We start from the raw sequence: 20,189 nt of genomic DNA, 5'->3' as shown, positions 1-20,189 counted from the left end.
GGTTTTTAATGGAGATATTTTTTCACAGAACACTGGTTTTTCTTATAATTAGGATGAAATTCTTTTTAGAAAATTATTAGGAAACTACAGAAAAAAAGAATTAGCCATTATATTTTAGTATGATCAAATACAAATGTTAAATCAATATTAAATAAAATATTTAAATATTCAAAATATTAAATATCTACTGTATGGTAACCTAGAGACGTACAGACAACGTAAAACAAAGAGGATAAGTTTAACGCACCTATCTGAAGAAGAAGAAGATGACAGACTCACCGGTTTGTGGTCTTCATCCTCAGATGACTCTGAAATCTCCTCCTCTTCGAGAAACTCCACATCTGACTCTCCAGGTGCAATTGGAACAATGACAGTCAGGTTCGGGTTGGTCATGTAACTGTCCTCCTCTGGTATAATGTACTTCTCTCCGTAGCATCCAAAAACTCCTCCATTGCTTTCCACGTGATTTCCAACCAGCTTGATGGCCTGACTGGATTCTTTGGTCCTCTGCTTTTGACGCCTCAAGCTGCGATTGAAGAGGTCAGTGATGCTCGTGACGAACCAGGAGACGCCTGAATGGATGCGGGCGATAGCGATTTGTATGTTGTTCAAGTCACCATCTTCATCTGGGGCAGAGAGGTTGTCAGAGCTGAAGGAGCTGAGCAGCAGGGCCAGGAAGAGATTCAGCACCTGTTGGCAAACAAACAATACATTTTATTTTGAGAACTTAATTAGTTGTCATTTAATAGACATTCGCTCTCAGTACTGTTGCATGCACAATGCACAGAGCATATTTTAGCCTTAAGACATGATATCCCACATTATTTGTAAACACTGGCAAATTCTGCATTGTAGTTCAGGAGGATATTCTACAGAGATATGCTCAGACACATATGGCTCTGGGTGCTTTCAGTGACACTTAAGTTTCTAAGCATCCACCTCCTAAGTAATCTGTCTACTAGCTTAGAGAGCAGCAGCATTGAGCACATCTTTGCACTGTATGTATTTGTGTGCGTGTGTATGGGTGCATGTGCACAGTTGCTAAGGATCATCTTCAGCCACTGAGCCAGCCAGAGATGGGGAGCATGAGCAGATGATTAGTGATGAATGCACTCCGACCTTCTCGCTCCTAAGTATCCTGGATAATCCCTTGGATAAACAGCTTTCCCAGAATTCATGTGTAGAGGAAGTTTCTGTCCATTAAACTCCATAAGGAACACAGTTGTGTTATGGTCTACGGCCTAACAAGGCAGTAGAGTTACTGAAGGTGTCCGCATCCAGGGAGTGTCACTGCTACTGAAAAGGCAGGGTTATATCCTTAGAGGGAGTATTTAAAGTTGTACTGAGTATTTAAAGAGTCCTAAAAGTTGTGAACAGATGTGAAAACATCAGTGCACAGATGTTGCAATGCTGCTGGAGGTAGTGTTTTTTCAATCAAGCCTTTGCTGAGGACTGAATCAGTAGTTACCTTTGTTACACCTGTCAAACTTTGGACTCTAGTATGACAGATAATGCAGTTTACAGTGATAACAACTACAAATTTACAAACAAACAAAATGTTTTTTCATCTCTAGCCAGTGAACATGGCCAAAAAAATTTAAATGCTGGTAACGGAAACTGTGAGGTGGTTGAAAACTCACTCTGCCTTGGACTTTTTAATGTTTTCAACAAAAGTGCATCCATAGATATATTAGTTTAAGTAGTACAACCAACATAAAACATCAGTGTCAGTCACTATCCGTACAAAGAGCATGAAAAAATATTTTAGCGTGAACTAAAAATGTTTCAGACAAAAAGACACATTTCAGAGCATAGGATTAAGTGTGGAAAAAACTAGTGTTTAATGGCAGAGGGAACAGAGGGCATGCTGAGAACAGGTGTTTGAACAATATCCAACAGGAACTACACACAAAGCCTCGCTCCATTTTTTTAAAAAGCCTCACAGGGCTTTCTGTGACATAAATTCTGTGACATAAATGAATTAATTTTTGTTGCAGGCAATGCTCATGTTTCAGTATATAATACTAAATGTTTTGGACTTGGACATTACAAGCTGTATCTCTAATTCTTGATCGTTAGGTGAGAAACCTAAATATGTCATAAGAAACAGAAACAGGCTATAACAAGGATGAGAACCTGCATTCAAAGTAAATCTACACTGACTATAAATAAAAGCTGCCACTGCTGATGCTCCCAGGATTTTTTATCATCTGTTCTCATTAACATTAGCTTACAGTACACAGCTGGACAACAAACCACCATATGGGTGGGTGAACCATTATATGTATCCTTACTAGGAGACAGTGAAAACAGTTTTGCATAAACAACAGACAAAACTGATTAAACTTTTTTTTTTTTTTTTAAATAGAAACAGTTTCACGCAACAATGTGCATAGTGTGTGTAGTGCCTACAGTTTGTGAAATGACAGATGTTTATTCATTGTCCAGAAATGGACTGAGCCCTGGTGGAAAATGTTATTAGATACAACTCAGCAAAATTCATCAAAGTGAGACATCAGTCACTTTTTAAGTATGTCCCATCTTCCTAATATGGAGTCATTGGTGCAACATAGTGCCTGACTTCTTGTGACATAATTATTTGGATGTGACACCCATTACAGTTAGTCACACTGACATGCAATTGAATTTCTCTCTAGGCAGAGGTCCTGTTATTATTGACAAATTCAATAAAAAGACCAAGAGCAACAATGCGTTCATCTTTCAAAATGTGTTCTCCGTACTACTGCCATCAGTATATGAACAAAACAATATGTACGAGACAACAAACAGCTGAGCACCAGAGATTTTAGTGAATCTCATGCAAATAGGAATAAATAGTGCTATTGCTGGGGACTATTTTCAGATGGGCATTCGGTTTTTACAGCCACAGGACAATGAATCTGGAATTAAGAATAGTGTCCACGTTCATCATAATACAGGAACATGCCAAGCTTAACTCAAGTGTTTGGACAACGATGGAGGTGGCAAAGAGGAGTAAGATACAGTCTATCTGACAATACTAGTAGTTAATGGAGTCAAGTAATTGTTAGTTTTGCACTTTTGTCAAGATTTGCTAATAAGATTTGACAATAAGAGTGTAGAATATCACCAAACTTAACTAATACTAGATGTTAAATCATATAAAAATATACTAAAATGTAACAATTTAGTACTCACCACCAAGTTCCCTATGACCATGACCAACATGAAGACGAGGATGCAGAGGGGCTGCCCAGCCACTTCCATACAATCCCACATGGTTTCGATCCACTCTCCACACAGCACCCGAAACACAATCAGAAACGAGTGGAAGAAATCCTTCATGTGCCAGCGAGGCAGCTGACAGTCAATGGAAATCTTACACACACAGTCCTGGTAGTTCTTTCCAAATAGCTGCATGCCCACCACAGCAAAGATGAAGACGATGATCGCCAACACCAGCGTCAGGTTTCCCAGCGCTCCCACTGAGTTGCCTATAATCTTGATGAGAGTGTTGAGAGTGGGCCAGGACTTCGCCAGCTTAAAGACTCGCAACTGATGAAGAGGATATTCATGTTTTCAGAAAGATGTTGTGTCAAATAATGGCACATAATCTATCATTTCTATAATTTCATTTAATTAAGATTTTCTTAAAAATACATTAGCAATAGGTAAAGATTTCTGTTACCAGTCTGAAGGATCGCAGAACAGACAGTCCTTCTACATTGGAGAGTCCCAACTCCATCAGACTGAGGCATACAATGATGCCGTCAAAGATGTTCCAGCCCTGTTGGAAGTAATAATAGGGGTCCAGGGCAACCAGCTTTAGCACCATCTCAGCTGTAAAGATCCCTGTAAATACCTGGGAAAGTGGAGAAGGTACCAAAAAGTTACTACTGGCTATAAAGGAAAGTCAATTTACTATACATCCGAATCACTAGAGAAGTCCAGCGAAAAGCTGAGTTAAAAAGCCACATGTTGCCGATATGTTAAACAGGTTTAACATGTTCACATTGTGTTGACTATTAAGCTGTTACCAGGTGTTTCTAGCTACCCCTCTACACCTTATATCTCCAGAGGTTTACATGACAAACCTTTTTTTTTTTTTTTTTTTGCCAGGAATATCTGGCAAATAATCTTGGCTAATCAGCTAAAACTATTAACGTGTCTTTTATTGATATGATTTTGCACAAATTCATCAAATTCTGGTCAGGTTTTTGGGATATCCTGCAGTCACAAAATGGACAATAAAATAAGATGGTTGACACAATAGGTCATACTTCTTTTTAAGTATATGTTTCCAAACATGAAGACACTGGCAGAATCTATCATTTACCAGTAGGGGGAGATGGTAAAATACAAATGAGGGTATCAGCCTCACCCCCTGCTAAAAATGCCCCCTCTTACCCAGGATAATCACAAATGTCCTAAAGTAGAACCTTGAATAAAGGATTCACTTGGCCCCATTTGACCTCAAGTCCAGCTCAGCGTCACTGGCTTTAAAAAAAACAGCTGTCTGATATAGAAATTCAGTATAATCTGATTGAATATCATTTGTCTTTCCTCTTTACTCTCTTCTCAGGCCTCCTCCGCTCATCTACCACCTAACAACACTTAGGAGAAAGTGTGCTAAATGCTGGGCAGCTGCCAACTCCTATTATTAAACCCTCTCTTACCAGATTGCCCACTGAAAGCATGGTGTTGAACTCATCAGTCATGGGATAGTGCTCCAGGGCCATGAAGAGGGTGTTCAGCACTATGCATATGGTGATACCTAGATCCAGGAAAGGATCCATCACCATGAACTTCACCCAGTCCTTCATCTTCAGCCACCAGGCACAGCAGTCCCATATCAGGTACTTCTTGGCAAATGTGTACCAGCAGGGATGGCACTTTTGTCTCGACTCCTCCAACTCTGCAAAACAACACCAAAGTGAACTCCTCATCTGCAGGCCTTTCGTTAAATCCCCCTCCAAAAAGTTACCCTTTTCCTTTCCTTTCAAACATCAGTGGTTGTACTCTGAAGTCCAAGCATATACACTTTTTATGGTCCCTTGAAACTGTGATAAATGTCGGCATACTGAGAACTAATAGGCCAATCTTTGTTCAACATTTTGGAAAAGATTTTTTCTTCTGCTTCCTATTAAGAGTAAAAAAAAACATTTTCATGTCTGTACAATAAATATAAAGTTTCCCTGAGCCAGCCAGCTTAACCTAACATTATGACTGGAAAGAACGAAATGCCAGTCTGGCTCTGGCTCAGTCTTATCTTATCTTATATTATGTTATTTCATCTCTTTCTAGTGTTGGTCTAACAGTGATACTGACCTTTCTGAAAAAAGTAAATACAGATATGTATAACAATTCCTTAAATATTCAGGACTTACCATCCATGGCATCACTCAGGAAGCTGACAGAGCTCAGACCCCTTTTCCTGTGGATTGGAGGTGGCTCCGTAACTGTTGGAGAAGGCTGGAGGAGAGGTCTGGGAACTGTGTCCTCTGTGCCGGTTGGTTTCTAGCAGACAGAAAAGTCCTAAAAGTTAAATACAAGACTTCTTTTTTTATTTGGTGAGCTAAGAAATACATCTATTTCTGTCACTCACTGTGTCTTCCCTGACCCTCTCCATGCTGACGGCAAGCATGGATGTAGGGGTGTACAGGCCCACGGCAGTGATTCCATTCTGGTCCAGGGATACGTTGAGTCGGCCATTAATGTTGAGGCTGGGGGACAGGACTTGTGAGCAGTGGCTCCTCACGCTGCCTGTTCTCCTCTTCCAGTGTGTTGCTGTTGAACTGGTGCGACTCCTGAAGGCATCGCCATGAATACTATACTCGTCATCCCCAAAGTCAGCCTCTGAGTTGTTACGTGCCCGGAAAGAGCTGAAGATGCTGATCTGGCTTCCTCTCCTGGTGCTGAGGGGATGAGAGGAGAGTGTGGCCAGCAGAGGGTGGGCTGGCAGGGGAGACAAAGGAGGCTGCAGAGACACAGAGGATACATTAGCTCCTGTGGCCCAGGACATTAAAAAGTCTGGGGGAAATGTTTAGAGTGCGACTGTACCATTGGCTCATCTGGTGGATCAAACTTCTCCTCAGCAGCTTCCTCTGCTGTTTCCTCCGACAGTGTCCTGTGAGATCTTCTTCTTCTGCTGCTGTTTCGCCGTATACTTCCTGTCTTCAGACAAAATGGAGACAACTCTGGGGATAACACGGAGTCTGTCTCTTGTGCTTGTCTCTTTGCTGCCAACTGGACACATAAAGATGTCACTAGATACTATTCTTGTAAAGCTAAAGGAACACATTAAAATATGACAGTCCTTGCTGTTTGTGTTGCACCTACTCTTTGCTCTCGTCGAAGGTGCTCCATAGCCAGCTGAAACTCCCTCTCCTTCTGCCAGGCTTCAGCGATGGTGGCCTGATTCTGCTCCTCATAGGCCATGGCCACTACTGCCAGAATCAGGTTCACAAGGTAGAAGGAGCCCAGGAAGATTACCAGCACAAAGAAAACCATGTAGGTCTTCCCTGCAGATCGTAGAGTCTGAGGGTGCAGATATGAAATCAGAAAAAGCAAACCCATGATGAAAGAAAATTCCAGCCTTTTTAAACCCGCACTATGATTTTTGAGATGTGGAATAATGTATGGCTGTGATGGATAATGATAATTTACAATCATTTCATTGATGAGGTTTGAGGACTTAACTGTCAGTCTGCAACACAGAGATGAAAAGCAAATCCACAGTTTTATCGTTTTATCTGAATTCCTTATTTGATCTAAAAATAAAAGTGAAAGAGACTAAAGTAGCCATTCTGGACATTTACTGAATAATTTAATGTAACCCCCCTGTTGTCTTCGGGTCAATTTGACACATTTTCAAAAGTTAATATGTGATTACTTTGTTTTCTTCCATATAATTAAATAAAAATGACATGGATGGTTCCCTACTCTAAGTGTAAAATATATGTTAATATGTTGGAAACAAGTTCACTAAAAAGGTGGAACTAAAAAATTGGTGACCATTTTATACCTCATGCTTTATAAGCAGTCAAAACAGAATCGGTCAGTTTGACCCGGGAGGATCGTGTTGCTTGGCCTCATGCACTACACTGCAAAATTATGTTGCGATACTTTGTGCGTCTCTATAATCAACCATTTACAACTACCGTAAATTATTTTTAAACCACTTCTGAGCAGTAGCTCAAGCTGTAAACATAACATAACTTCTAAAGCTTATGTGTCAAACCGGCTTTCAAACTGTTGCCCATTTACAAATCAGGTTGCAGATGCCACCTGATGAGTCTAACATTCATCTGCATTTTAGCTCAGGTTTGGGCCATGCTAACGTCTGAGAACTATATCCCGCTTTTCAGATGTTCAACAGCCACTCACTAACTTGACTTACTAACTAGTCTGTGATTTAGTGCTGGGCAGGATCATACAGTGAATTCTTTGTCTTTAGTACAGCTTTACATGTTTATGGTATGGTAAAACCTACATCCGGTTGTAAAACTGGTTGTAAACAAACCAACTGGTCCTTAACCATAGCACTATTTAGGTAATTTTCACACGGAAAATGAGATTCAAAATATGCACCTGATGGAAAAGTTTTTCCCAGTAGTCTTGTGTCATGAGACGGAAAAGGGCCAGAAAAGCCCAGCCAAAGGTATCAAAACTGGTGTAGCCATAGTTTGGATTTCTTCCTACTTTGAGGCAGTCAAATCCATCTGGACACTTCCTGTAATGCACAAACAGTTCAAAGGCAGTGGACACTTGGTTGTGTACAATGAAATCAAAAGCAGGAGGGACAGATACAGCTGTGTTAGCACACAGGCCACTTTACTAGAGTTAAAAACATCTCCAGTATCTACATGTAGCTCTGTGGCCTTTGACTCCCCAGGGGAGAGAAGCGGATGAATCAGTAAGTGCGTACGCCGCTATCGGCACCATTATTTTAACTGAAGAGGGTACTTGATATTTAGGGAGCACTAAAAAGCACTGGCGCAAAAGGGATTATGCTGAGCCAGATGGATATCAAATTGCAGTTCAAAAATTTTCAGCTTGCTGCTTCCATATCTGATCTTCATTGTCGGCACAGTGGCATTACAGCAAATATTTAAGTCCAGCAGCTGAGAACAAGCTGGACTGCCATGTCAGTCTGAGTGCAGAATAATTTCGTAATGGCTAGGAAACAGCTGGGAGGGAGAGTGCTGCTTTGAGAACAGCTGCAGCTCTCACCAACCGGCCAGCTAAGCAGGAATGCTCACTAAAATCCAGCAGGGAGGACGGTGGAGGCTGTGTGAGGCCAGCGACATCTTCCTGTCAGGCTGTTCCTCTGCTGGATTGCTCATCCTCACCAAGCTGTTCTCCTCTTGTGATTAATATGACAAAACAAGAACACACAGAACCTGCAGATACAGGGTTTTGCATATTCTAACCCACTAATTATCTTGCTGTTTTAAGAATACATTACTGCTGACCATTCTTTAAAGCATACGCTCTAATTAATTTTTTACTCCTATACCTAATGTTACAGCTACTATACTGCTACATGAGACTTCTGCAAAGAAGTCCCAGAAGCTTCTGTGGCGACTGCCCTGGAGACTCACATGTGGGATTTGACCTGCATCCATACAGACCACATTTACAGTCAAGCATGAAGCACTCATTAGTAATACACCAGACACCCAATAGTGTGTTTCTCAGGATCAATGAGTAATAATAAAATTTCTTACAGTGTGTCAGGAGGCAATTCATTCTCCCACAGTCCTGCTCTTGAATAAAAACTAAAAGCTGTTTGCTACGATGTTTCCGTTTTTATAAATTGTATCTTTGTGAATGTACCATCTATATCTGTGTAACAGAGCAGCAGGGAAACATCTGTCAGTCATAAGTGTTTTCCTTCTAACCTGAGCAGGGCGAGGGGTGGGTTTCCATGCCCACATTAGTCCATTCAAGGACAAAAGTTGAAACTGCCTATAAAGTATAATCAGCACAACTGTAATGCAGGTGCAAATCATTTATCACAAACTTGTTAACCATCAAGGCTGAAAACATCATTTGTATATGTGCGTGCGTGCGTGCCCATTTGTTTTTGTGTGTGTCTTCTTGTGCGTGTGTGTGTGTGTGTGTGTCATCATAACGTATCCAAAGCTTTAATTTGGAAATCTACTCAGGGATTACTTGTTGGAATACACTCAAAAGATTAAGCATCCTCTATGTTTTACGTCCTCCATCCTGACCTGCTTAATATCTTGCCATCTCCACAGCCAGACTCAGAAAGTTCTATCTAAAACGCCACAGAAGTTAAAACGCCGTCTCCATCATTTTTTCAACAAAAACATAAGCTATATTTCACTTTGACCTATAACCTGTGGCAACTGTGTCACAAAGCTGTGGCATTTTGACATTGATTTAACATTGAGCCCAATGCAAACAAATACAAAATGCATTAATGTGTTGCCCTTAAAAAGTGTGATGACAGTAAATATTTAGGCCATTACATAAGCAATGATCTATCAGATGATAAGCACATTTCCAGACTGCTGAACATTACACGCACAAGCTAATGTGCTGTCTCTAAAGTTTAGGATGTGCTCAGTGACTGTGAAGATTTCTCTGTTCAAAGCTGTCTGTACTCCCGGCATACTGCCCACCTGTGGCTTAGCTACAGAAAAGGCAGCATGCAGAGCCTCAGTGTGGCCTATAATGATGCTTAAAGCTCCAAGCTGCAGTGCAGGATAAATGCTTGTTGGTGCACCCACCCCCTCTGCTGTTATACAAAATCTTTTATATAGATTTATGTGTAGGTTATCTAACTTTGCAAATGACATTGTTTTGTGTATAACCAGAAACTGTGACTGAGACAAAATGACTAATCTTCCTTATTCTCATATTTGTGGAAACATTAAAACACCCATTACACTCACACACATTAAAACTTTGATGTGAATCACAGTGTGCTGTTGGAGCTTTAGAAATAACAGAAACACAATCAACAGCCAACAAATCCAACACAGTCCAACTGCAGGAACTCTGGGACAGCTGGATAGGTCATATCGGTACTAGTCAGATCTTAGTGACCTACTATTTAGGCGAGTTTAAGGACGTCATTTCCCCCTGAATGTCCTCAAATGTATCCTCTTTTCGATCTGACTTGAACACAGTGAATCAGATTTTACTTCTTGAGAGATTAAGTTCCTGTTTTTGGAGGAGAGGTTACAGAGTGAGATTAAAAACTAAAGGCCTGGCTGCACTTCCATGCCAATAAAAATGTGTGACCACCTCCACTGTGTCTGTACTTTTCTATTACCTTACGAATTCGTAATCAAATAAACTGTGGAACAAAGAGCAAATATGTAGATTATAGAAGCTTCAACGATAAATCAACAACCAAAACACTGGAACATGTCTATGTTGTATCTGTGTGTGTGTACATGTCTTTCTCTGTTTGGACAAACTTTAGGTCAAAGTCATTCTGAAAAAGGCCGAGCAGGTTCAATATAGAGCCAGTTGTATTAACACTGTAAGAAAGAAAAACACATCTGCACCAAATTTCCCCGGAAATGCGTAATTAATATCGTTACCATTTTTTGCTGTCAGCCATTATGTTGTATCATTAACAAGAGTACCTAATGGAAGCCATTTGTTGAAGCTGCAGGATTTCAGATTCACACAGATGGGTATTTAGTTCACTATAACCCTTGAACTGGGCCTGGCATGGGCAGACTCATGCTGTTGCGCTTGTTTCAAAAGCATTTGGATTTATAGGATTATTCAGTGTGTAGGCTCACTAGCAATATTTGGATGGTTCACACTGTGCCTTTGATTGGGAACAAAGTCTGTCACTCCACAGATAAAATATCATCCATGTACGTACATTTACTGACGTCACATCTCAGTAGGCTGCAACTTCTGGGTCAGTCTGTTTTGCTTTATTTTGAGATCAGTTCCACTTCGCAGGACAAAGCAGGTTTATCAAAGGAAGCTGTTCATTTTAAAGATATAAACTAAGGTACTATGTTTGTGTACTTCATTATGGTATCTCCTCACAATAATACCAGAATATTAATCTGAAGTGATCAGATGCCCTGAGGTTAACCTAATCACGTCTCCAAGCTTTTGAGTTGGCAACTGAGTTTCGCTGTGGGGCTGGGCTGATTATCCACATGTCAGCGTGTGTCCAGCCTCTCTCCCCCTACACCCCTCACTCTGATTGGATCATTCCTATATACTGTACATTAAGACACTGATAAAAACTGTGAAGCTTAAATCATATAATATATTATTCTATCTGTTTTTTTATTATTCTACAAAAAGTACTTGCACTGAGCCTGGTGCTCAACCTATTATATCCAATTATACATATGACATGCACGGGATCAAAAGCCATTGGATGCTGACATTATGTAATAGCCTGCAGATGATTAACAAACAGTATTCAGGACACTGACTTACCCCGCATCACTTCCATATCCACATATTAAGGCATCCTTTGCTCCTTCAACTTTGTAAAAATTATCTAGGGAAAGTGAAACAAGAAATTAGCAAAGATTACATTTTTACTTCCTTTCTTCTTTTGCCTTCCTTTTCCCTTTTCTGCACCTCTGAGTGTTAAGCATTGTTAAAATGCTTCTTCCACTAAGTTATTTATTTCTAATTACATGTAATTAAGGCAAATGTACTACTGCCATACCTGCCACCCATACCATCATTAAAAAAAAGAGCATTCAATAAAAAAACTTTTTACCAAAAATTTCTCGTCTTTTTTTTTTTGACTGACCTTCGCTGGTGAGAAAATCTTCACTGGAGCTCCAGGTTTTGTTATTGCAGATGAAGGATGTGTTGGGGCTGTAGGAGGAGTTGACACAATGTGCAAGGCTCCGGACACACTTTTGTCGCAGGAGCCCCATGAAAAGCTGGAGGCCAATGAGGGCAAACACACTGAGACAGAAGACAGTAAGGATCATCACATCTGCCAGCTTCCTCACTGACTGGATCAAAGCGCCAACAATGGTCTTCAGACCTTGGCAGAGAAGAAGAGACAGTATTTAGAAAATTTAACAGTGGTGTTGCAGGCTTCTTTGGAAAAGAGGAAATATATCATAGAGACATGGCCAGTGATTGGACCTGTCTGTGGCCTTACCTGGAATAACTGAGATGGTTTTCAGTGCTCGTAGTACTCTGAAGGTTCTTAATGCAGAGACGTTTCCGAGGTCTACAAATTCTGTCACATATCTGATGCGTGATATATAGAAACAAGGACAATTTACAAAGTGGGCTTTCTGTATGATACTGTAATAGGTCTATCCTGTGTTTCTACTAAGAGTTTCATTTCAGTCTGACTAAAAATGTTCTCTTCATATGTGTCAGTGACATTAGTATCTAAAGCTGTATGTTTTTGGCCACTTAAACTTAAAATTGGCACGTTATCACTGATGTGGATAATATGTTAACCAACAATTGCCTTTTTGCACATTCAGCAGATAGACAGCATTAGCATTCAACTTGTTTTTCAGATATTTGTAGGTCCATCTTAGTTTTTGGTCTCCAACACCTGAGAGAAATATATTTCCTTTAGCTGCTAAATGCTAAAGGCATGTTCACCATCTAACAGGTGACTACTTTTTGGTGCTAGGGAGGTAGCATACAATGTTAAAAACAGCTGCCTGGTGCTGGCAAACACATGAGGGCAAAGTTAATCTAAATAGTACAGTTGTAGTCTTGAAAACCCACAAATGACCGGAAAAATGCTGAAACATTCCTTATGTTGAGGGGAACTGCAGGATGGTGGGATAAACCTTTGCAAGCTCATCACTACAAACAACCTTGTCATATTCTAGTTGTGTGATCTGACATTAAAAACAGAACAGCTCATGTTTCGTAGCTGTGAGATGAGATGACAAATGAATTAGCTGACTAACCCATAATTGATCAGAAACAATTTATGCACTCGAGGTAATGACTGAGGCTGCACCCAGTAAAAGTGATTTTGTCTCTCTGTTTCCAAACAAAGCAAATGTCCCAGCAGGATTATTGATCTCAGACAGTGCAGCAGGTCACCTGTCTAATCTGCCATCATCATGGGGAGTGAGTCATGGCACAGAGAACTCAGACCGCCACAAATGGATCATCGCTCATGGTGTTTCAAATCACCACTCAGGATGACTGACTCACTACCGTCACTTTGATATTACTGAAAAATACTGGTTTTGCTTTTGGTTTTCGACACAATACTACAGTTTGCACAAACGTATTTCCACACAACAGAGCCTGAACACCGAATGTGGACTATTTTAGTTGTTACTGGTAGTTTCTGATGGAAAGTGAATTTCAGGTGAGCTTGATAATCTGTATGATGGCACTGTTACTCACGCCATGACAATGACGGTGAAGTCCAGCCAGTTCCATGGGTCTCTCAAGAAAGTAAACGACACTATACAAAATCCTCTTGCTAATATCTTTATCACTGACTCGAATGTGTATATAGCAGTGAAAGTATACCTGGAAAAACATTTGGAAAATGGAGAAATTGATGTGTTACCACTAAATCCATTGCATGAGGACAGAAATCAGGCTTTAAAAACACAATGCAAGTGAATAATGTAAAAACAATTTCAGTCTAAAATGCACTGAATGCAACAAACAATTTGTAAAACATAATGATGGAGGAGTGAAGTCCCTGACACTGTGGGCAGACTGTGAAATAACATGTTTAAAATAACATGATGAGCACATACAGTGGGTACGGAAAGTATTCAGACCCCTTTAAATTTTTCACTCTTTGTGTCATTGCAGCCATTTGCCAAAATCCAAAAAGTTCATTTTATTTCTCATTAATGTACACTCAGCACCCCATCTTGACAGAAAAAAACAGGAATGTAGAAATTTTGGCAAATTTATTAAAAAAGAAAAACTGAAATATCACATGGTCATAAGTATTCAGACCCTTTGCAGTGACACTCATATTTAACTCACATGCTGTCCATTTCTTCTGATCCTCCTTGAGATGGTTCTGCTCCTTCATTGGAGTCCAGCTGTGTTTAATTAAACTGATTGGACTTGATTAGGAAAGGCACACACCTGTCTATATAAGACCTTACAGCTCACAGTGCATGTCAGAGCAAATGAGAATCATGAGGTCGAAGGAACTGCCCAAGGAGCTCAGATACAGAATTGTGGCAAGGCACAGATCTGGCCAAGGTTACAAAAGAATTTCTGCAGCACTCAAGGTTCCTAAGAGCACAGTGGCCTCCATAATCCTCAAATGGAAAAAGTTTGGGACAACCAGAACTCTTCCTAGACCTGGCCGTCCAGCCAAACTGAGCAATCGTGGGAGAAGAGCCTTGGTGAGAGAGGTAAAGAAGAACCCAAAGATCACTGTGGCTGAGCTCCAGAGATGCAGTAGGGAGATGGGAGAAAGTTCCACAAAGTCAACTATCACTGCAGCCCTCCACCAGTCGGGGCTTTATGGCAGAGTGGCCCGACGGAAGCCTCTCCTCAGTGCAAGACACATGAAAGCCTGCATAGAGTTTGCCAAAAAACACATGAAGGACTCCCAGACTATGAGAAATAAGATTCTCTGGTCTGATGAGACCAAGATTGAACTTTTTGGCGTTAATTCTAAGCAGTATGTGTGGAGAAAACCAGGCACTGCTCATCACCTGCCCAATACAATCCCTACAGTGAAACATGGTGGTGGGAGCATCATGTTGTGGGGGTGTTTTTCAGCTGCAGGGACAGGACGACTGGTTGCAATTGAAGGAAAGATGAATGCGGCCAAGTACAGAGATATCCTGGAAGAAAACCTCTTCCAGAGTGCTCAGGACCTCAGACTGGGCCGAAGGTTCACCTTTCAACAGGACAATGACCCTAAGCACACAGCTAAAATAACAAAGGAGTGGCTTCGGAACAACTCTGTGACCGTTCTTGACTGGCCCAGCCAGAGCCCTGACCTAAACCCAATTGAGCATCTCTGGAGAAACCTGAAAATGGCTGTCCACCAACGTTCACCATCCAACCTGACAGAACTGGAGAGGATCTGCAAGGAAGAATGGCAGAGGATCCCCAAATCCAGGTGTGAAAAACTTGTTGCATCAGTCCCAAGAAGACTCATGGCTGTACTAGCTCAAAAGGGTGCTTCTACTCAATACTGAGCACAGGGTCTGAATACTTATGACCATGTGATATTTCAGTTTTTCTTTTTTAATAAATTTGCAAAAATATCACCATTTCTGTTTTTTTCTGTCAAGATGGGGTGCTGAGTGTACATTAATGAGAAATAAAATGAACTTTTTGGATTTTGGCAAATGGCTGCAATGACACAAAGAGTGAAAAATTTAAAGGGGTCTGAATACTTTCCGTACCCACTGTATGTTACTGTGGTCTACTTTAAGACATGCTCCATGTTCACAAATACAAACATATGAAAATTCGAGCACGACTTTGCACTGCACACAAGGCAAAGTATATATCTCAATTGTCACTGAATTTAAAAAACACGGTAAAGACTTTCCAATTTATTTCATACTTAGAAAAAGCTTTTATCTTCATGTTTGCCACATTAAAAGCACAATTATCAAACTGTCAGTGCTTGGTAAAGTTAGGACTAAGACTGGAAACAGGGACACAACTAGACTGCCTCTATCCAAAGGTAACAAAATCTGGATATTGACAACTCTAAAGGTTCACTGTCTCAACACGTAACATCTTGTTTACTTAAGCCTAAATATAAGAATGACAGTGGCAGTTTTATGCAAAGGGAGAAGCATGTGTCAAAACAATTTCTTAGTCTGGCCAGAGCAGTGGCTTTCTAAAGTCTCATTTGGTTGTTTGATTGTCCTTCATGGTGACAGCAAGAATTCAAACAGAGTCAGATGAGCTGTTTCCCCATTTTCAGTCTTTGAGATAAGCAACACAAACCAATTACTGTGCAAATTGTTTCTATCAAAAGTGAAAAATTGAGAATGAATTGGTAAAAATTAAATTAAGAAAATAAAAGTGCTTCAAAATGCATATAGCATGCTGCATGCTAAAACTACCTTTAACCTAATGATTATAACAGCATGCATTATATTGCATGCATCATATTACTTACATTTGAACTGATGTTTCGATAATCACCGATAAAGCAACAAACCCCAGCAAAACCCCATATTAGATTACATGTGGCACAGTTTAGGATCAGACAACAGCTTATATGCTACATGTACTTACTCCAGGTACTTGGTCCATGGTGCAGGATCAGACATGGCCATGAAGAAACAGTTGGTCAGTATAGTGAACATTATGAACAGGCTAAACAATGTGGAGAAAGGTTAAGGAAAGTGAACAGTGAAATCATTTACAGTTTATGATGCACCAACAATGTCATCAAATAAGAGCACACTTGTATTATATTCCTATCGAACTTATCCAATAAGACAAAATATCAATGTGCGTGCCAACTGCAATACAACTATAGTAAATCCAGATTATAGAAAATGTAAGTAAAGAGGAGTAATATCATTGTCTTGTGGATGAATAAAACAAAAATATAATACAAAATCTGTCCACCAATTTTAAAAGATGTAATAATTTTAAATATTATTACATTTCAGAATACAATTATTAGAAAGTCATAATAATCATCCAAACATGTCCTTAAAGAATCAGAATTATTTGATATGTGTTTTATAGCAAAATAAACAAAAAAGGTTTTGGTATTAGGACTTGTTTTCAGTAGATGTCAAAGCATAAAAATGTCACTTAGCCTTATTTATGTAATACTTCAGTGGCAGAGATTGATTCAATAGATTTGATCACTAAATATTTTGTAAACTATAACATAAAGGAGGTCCAGAGAAAATGTGAAGTACAAACCGGCTGTCTGAGAACTAATAGGCAGCTGTCACATGATGTAAAATCTCCTTGCTCTTATTTCATTTCAGAGATTAAAAGAGGGATATGAGAGGATTTGGTTTGCGATGCCAGAGAGGACCTTACAAAGCTGTTTCAAATATGGGACTGTGGAAAAATCCAATAGAAACCTACAGCGAAAATCGGTAAATATTAGAAATTGGCTTATGTGTTGGTATGAGATGCAAAGAGCAGCTCTCAGCCTTTTTATGTCATAAAATTTATATTCTGGTGGAAAAATTGCACAAGATGTTGTTCTGAGCAGGCTGTCTCATAATTACTATCAAAATGTCCTGTTTATGATCCTTTTCATTTATTTTTCAATCAAACCAACCTACTTGTACTACAGTCCTAAATTTATTTTCACAAATCAACTAAAGTGACAATAATGTCATCCACCATGTCCATGTCAGGCAAAGGCACAGGCTCAAGGCAAGCAGAAAGGATATGAATGGACTAAAATTTTAATGGCAATTGATCTGATGAGGTGAAACGGACTAAATATGTAAAGTGCAGATGTGGCACTGAATCTGAAGATTGCCTTCCCCTTGTTAAGTACTATAAAAGTCTGCAAAGAAAACAGAAATAATATATATCAGTGAGGAAAAAAAATCACATTTCATTATTTATTTCAATCTGTAAATAAAACTAATTTTAACAAGTAACCAAATGGAAACATATTTCCCAAACCAATTTCTCTGAGCAACAGAGCTGCTGTGTTGAGTCTACCACTCTGTCTACCATCTGTGGTAACCATAAGCACTTTTGCCTCCAAGAAAACAGTGCTTACCCATGCACATATTGAGCGAGGCCAGTTCAGATAATGGAGGCAACTCTAAAGCGGGCTGAACCTTTCTCCAACAGATGTGGCATTTATTTAAATATTTTTTCATCTTTGGATAATCCTCCCATCCAGTAGCGCATCACATGCCAAAACAAAGAGACCCTGAGAATGACTGCCATGTCCGTTTTCATCTCTCCTTAAGCGGCCCATTAATGGGTAGTAGCAGCCTGATTTACTGACAATTCAAAACTTGCTAATCCTATTTCTACATCCAAACAAGAGATCTAAAGAGATGCAGTAAGATGCTAAGATCATCAATCAAGTTCAAGTGAGAGCTTTATTGATTATTTAAGATGCAGGAAAATTGATAAATGCATCAGTAAAATACAAAAAGGGGAACAAATGATAATGGGCAGATGCCAGCAATTAATTGTTAGTTAATCACCATTGAAAATTATCGCATCACCTATATATGATGTCTGGATATGTTCCCCTAAATAATTTTTAACAAAAGACAACAAAATAATTTAAAATAATAAGTTCTGACTTCATATTCCCAAAAGGATTCATATATATAATTATTTTAAACAGTTAGGTTTCATTGCTCCATTTTACTGTGCTATACAGTATGTGATTGTAAAAATCTGCTTTGACTACATTACCACTTGATCAGGTCTGTCTTGTTAAAGATATTTTTTGAGAACTTCCTGTTTAGATTAAGTTTTTTTAAAAAGTCATTCTCAAAATTCACATATATTTTTCAGACAATGATAATCTGAATGTGAAATTCCACAGAAATTGTTCCTCAAGGGCCACTGTTTTGCTAATTTTCCAACTATCCCTGTCCTGCCCACTGCTGGTTACCTGGATCAGGTGTGTTCAGCCAATCAGAAGCTGTAAGATACTGTCTCAGATGAGGGTGGAGTGTGGGAAGACAAGATGAATTGTTAAGCAGGACAATAGCTCTCAAGGCCTAGAAATGGGCGCATCTGACATCCATCCATCCATCCATCATCTATAAACACTTTTCCTAACCAGGGTCACAGGGATCTGATGGAGCCTATCCCAGCTCTCTCTGGGTGAAAGGCAGGGGTCCACCCTGGACAGGTCACCAGTCCATCACAGGGCCACATAGAGACAAACAACCTCACACACTCACACTCACTCCTATGGGCAATTTAGAGTCACCAATCAACCTGACATACATGTTTTTGGACTGTGGGAGGAAACCAGAGTACCTGGAGAAAACCCACACAAGCACAGGGAGAACATGCAGACTCCACACAGAAAGGCCCCTGATGGGTTTCAAACCAGGAACCTTCTTGCTGTGAGGTAACAGTGCTAACCACTATCCACTGTGCTGCCCACACTTGACATACAATGACTAATTTAGTTAACAGCTAAAAGCCAACAGGTGAGTGTAGAAGTTGGTCAGAGTATGTAGTGTCCTTTTTCCGTGTGTTCTGTAGAGTTAAAATATATCACGAGCACCTTAAATAACATATTGTGTAGCAAAAACATACATAGAAAAAATTCACCTGCACGATTACATGTAGAAACCCTCAATATACCCCCTCCCACCCCCGTGGTGACTGGTCGTCTCTTATGCAGACAAACGTGCATTCATGACAGTGCTAAGATGTGTACCTGACTAAAACCACCAACACATACACATGCAGACATGTTCACACACATACAGACACTCTCACCCTCTGGTTCTTGTAGTAAAACGGATCAATGTCTTCCAGTGGCACCCCAATAAGCTCTGTAGGGATGTCACCGTAGATGCGTGGCAGCTGCTTGCCGGCCTCCAGGTCAGCACTGGGTTTGGGTGGCTCAACATTCCTGTGAGCCTCCTGGCAACCCTTGGCGTTCTTGGCCTTCTCCTCCGCAATCCGCTGCTCCATGGCAGCCAAGGATTCGCGAGTGAACCGCCGCAAGCCATCAGGACCCGTTGGTAACAGCATGGCTGCCATCTTTTCATCCTGATTCTCCTGCACTAGAATTTACTTACAGCTGCAGAGAGTGAAGATATTGGGAAATCAGACACAAAGAATGATAGAAAATAATTAATGTAATTCAATCATGTAGCCTTATGAAAAACAACATCACTGCTTCTTGGTCATCATTTTGAATCAGTAGTTAGCACAACAAATTAAAAATATTACCAACTTTTCAAATACCTTAAATCAATATTTATTCATACATGAAACACCTATAATGTGAAAAATGGTGTTTGTAGTTACAAACCCAGTTCCATGAAAAACCTCTCCTAAACCCACCGCAAATGATTAGCAGCTAAACATAGTGGAGCACTTAGCTCAGAAGTTGGTAAAAAGCAAAACAGATCAGGTGGCCATGGACTCCATATGACACCACGTGAATGATAATGCTGCTCCATATCTGTTCAATGTGTCGGGATCCAATGTTTGCAAACACGTTCACCAAACGAACTCCAAAAGGTTAGCTATAATATTAACTATCCTTTATTGTACTAGAAAGAAAAAATCTATCAATGATAAATTTTGCTCTTAGT

At 40.0% G+C, this 20,189-nt stretch overlaps 1 protein-coding gene across 1 annotated transcript in view; it reads right to left on the bottom strand.

Annotated features, from left to right (window-relative positions):
* Positions 1 to 19,629, bottom strand: part of LOC113133903 (sodium channel protein type 4 subunit alpha B-like) — a 28,917-nt gene extending 9,288 nt beyond the window's left edge. The window contains exons 1-16 of the mRNA XM_026312927.1: positions 19,363 to 19,629; positions 17,319 to 17,437; positions 16,189 to 16,278; positions 13,348 to 13,476; positions 12,119 to 12,210; positions 11,756 to 11,998; positions 11,431 to 11,494; positions 7,570 to 7,711; positions 6,319 to 6,516; positions 6,040 to 6,225; positions 5,585 to 5,956; positions 5,367 to 5,496; positions 4,656 to 4,894; positions 3,668 to 3,841; positions 3,178 to 3,534; positions 280 to 690 (exon numbers count right to left, since the gene is read on the bottom strand). Of these exons, the coding sequence (XP_026168712.1) occupies positions 280 to 690; positions 3,178 to 3,534; positions 3,668 to 3,841; positions 4,656 to 4,894; positions 5,367 to 5,496; positions 5,585 to 5,956; positions 6,040 to 6,225; positions 6,319 to 6,516; positions 7,570 to 7,711; positions 11,431 to 11,494; positions 11,756 to 11,998; positions 12,119 to 12,210; positions 13,348 to 13,476; positions 16,189 to 16,278; positions 17,319 to 17,437; positions 19,363 to 19,629 (3,213 nt within the window). The remainder of the gene's footprint in view (positions 1 to 279; positions 691 to 3,177; positions 3,535 to 3,667; positions 3,842 to 4,655; positions 4,895 to 5,366; positions 5,497 to 5,584; positions 5,957 to 6,039; positions 6,226 to 6,318; positions 6,517 to 7,569; positions 7,712 to 11,430; positions 11,495 to 11,755; positions 11,999 to 12,118; positions 12,211 to 13,347; positions 13,477 to 16,188; positions 16,279 to 17,318; positions 17,438 to 19,362) is intronic.
* Between the last annotated feature and the right edge of the window lie 560 nt (positions 19,630 to 20,189).

The sequence above is a fragment of the Mastacembelus armatus genome, chromosome 17 (assembly GCF_900324485.2).
Source record: "Mastacembelus armatus chromosome 17, fMasArm1.2, whole genome shotgun sequence".
Classification (NCBI taxonomy): domain Eukaryota; kingdom Metazoa; phylum Chordata; class Actinopteri; order Synbranchiformes; family Mastacembelidae; genus Mastacembelus; species Mastacembelus armatus.
The sequence above is the reverse complement of the archived record's forward strand: the minus strand, read 5'-3'. Positions and strand labels throughout refer to the sequence as shown.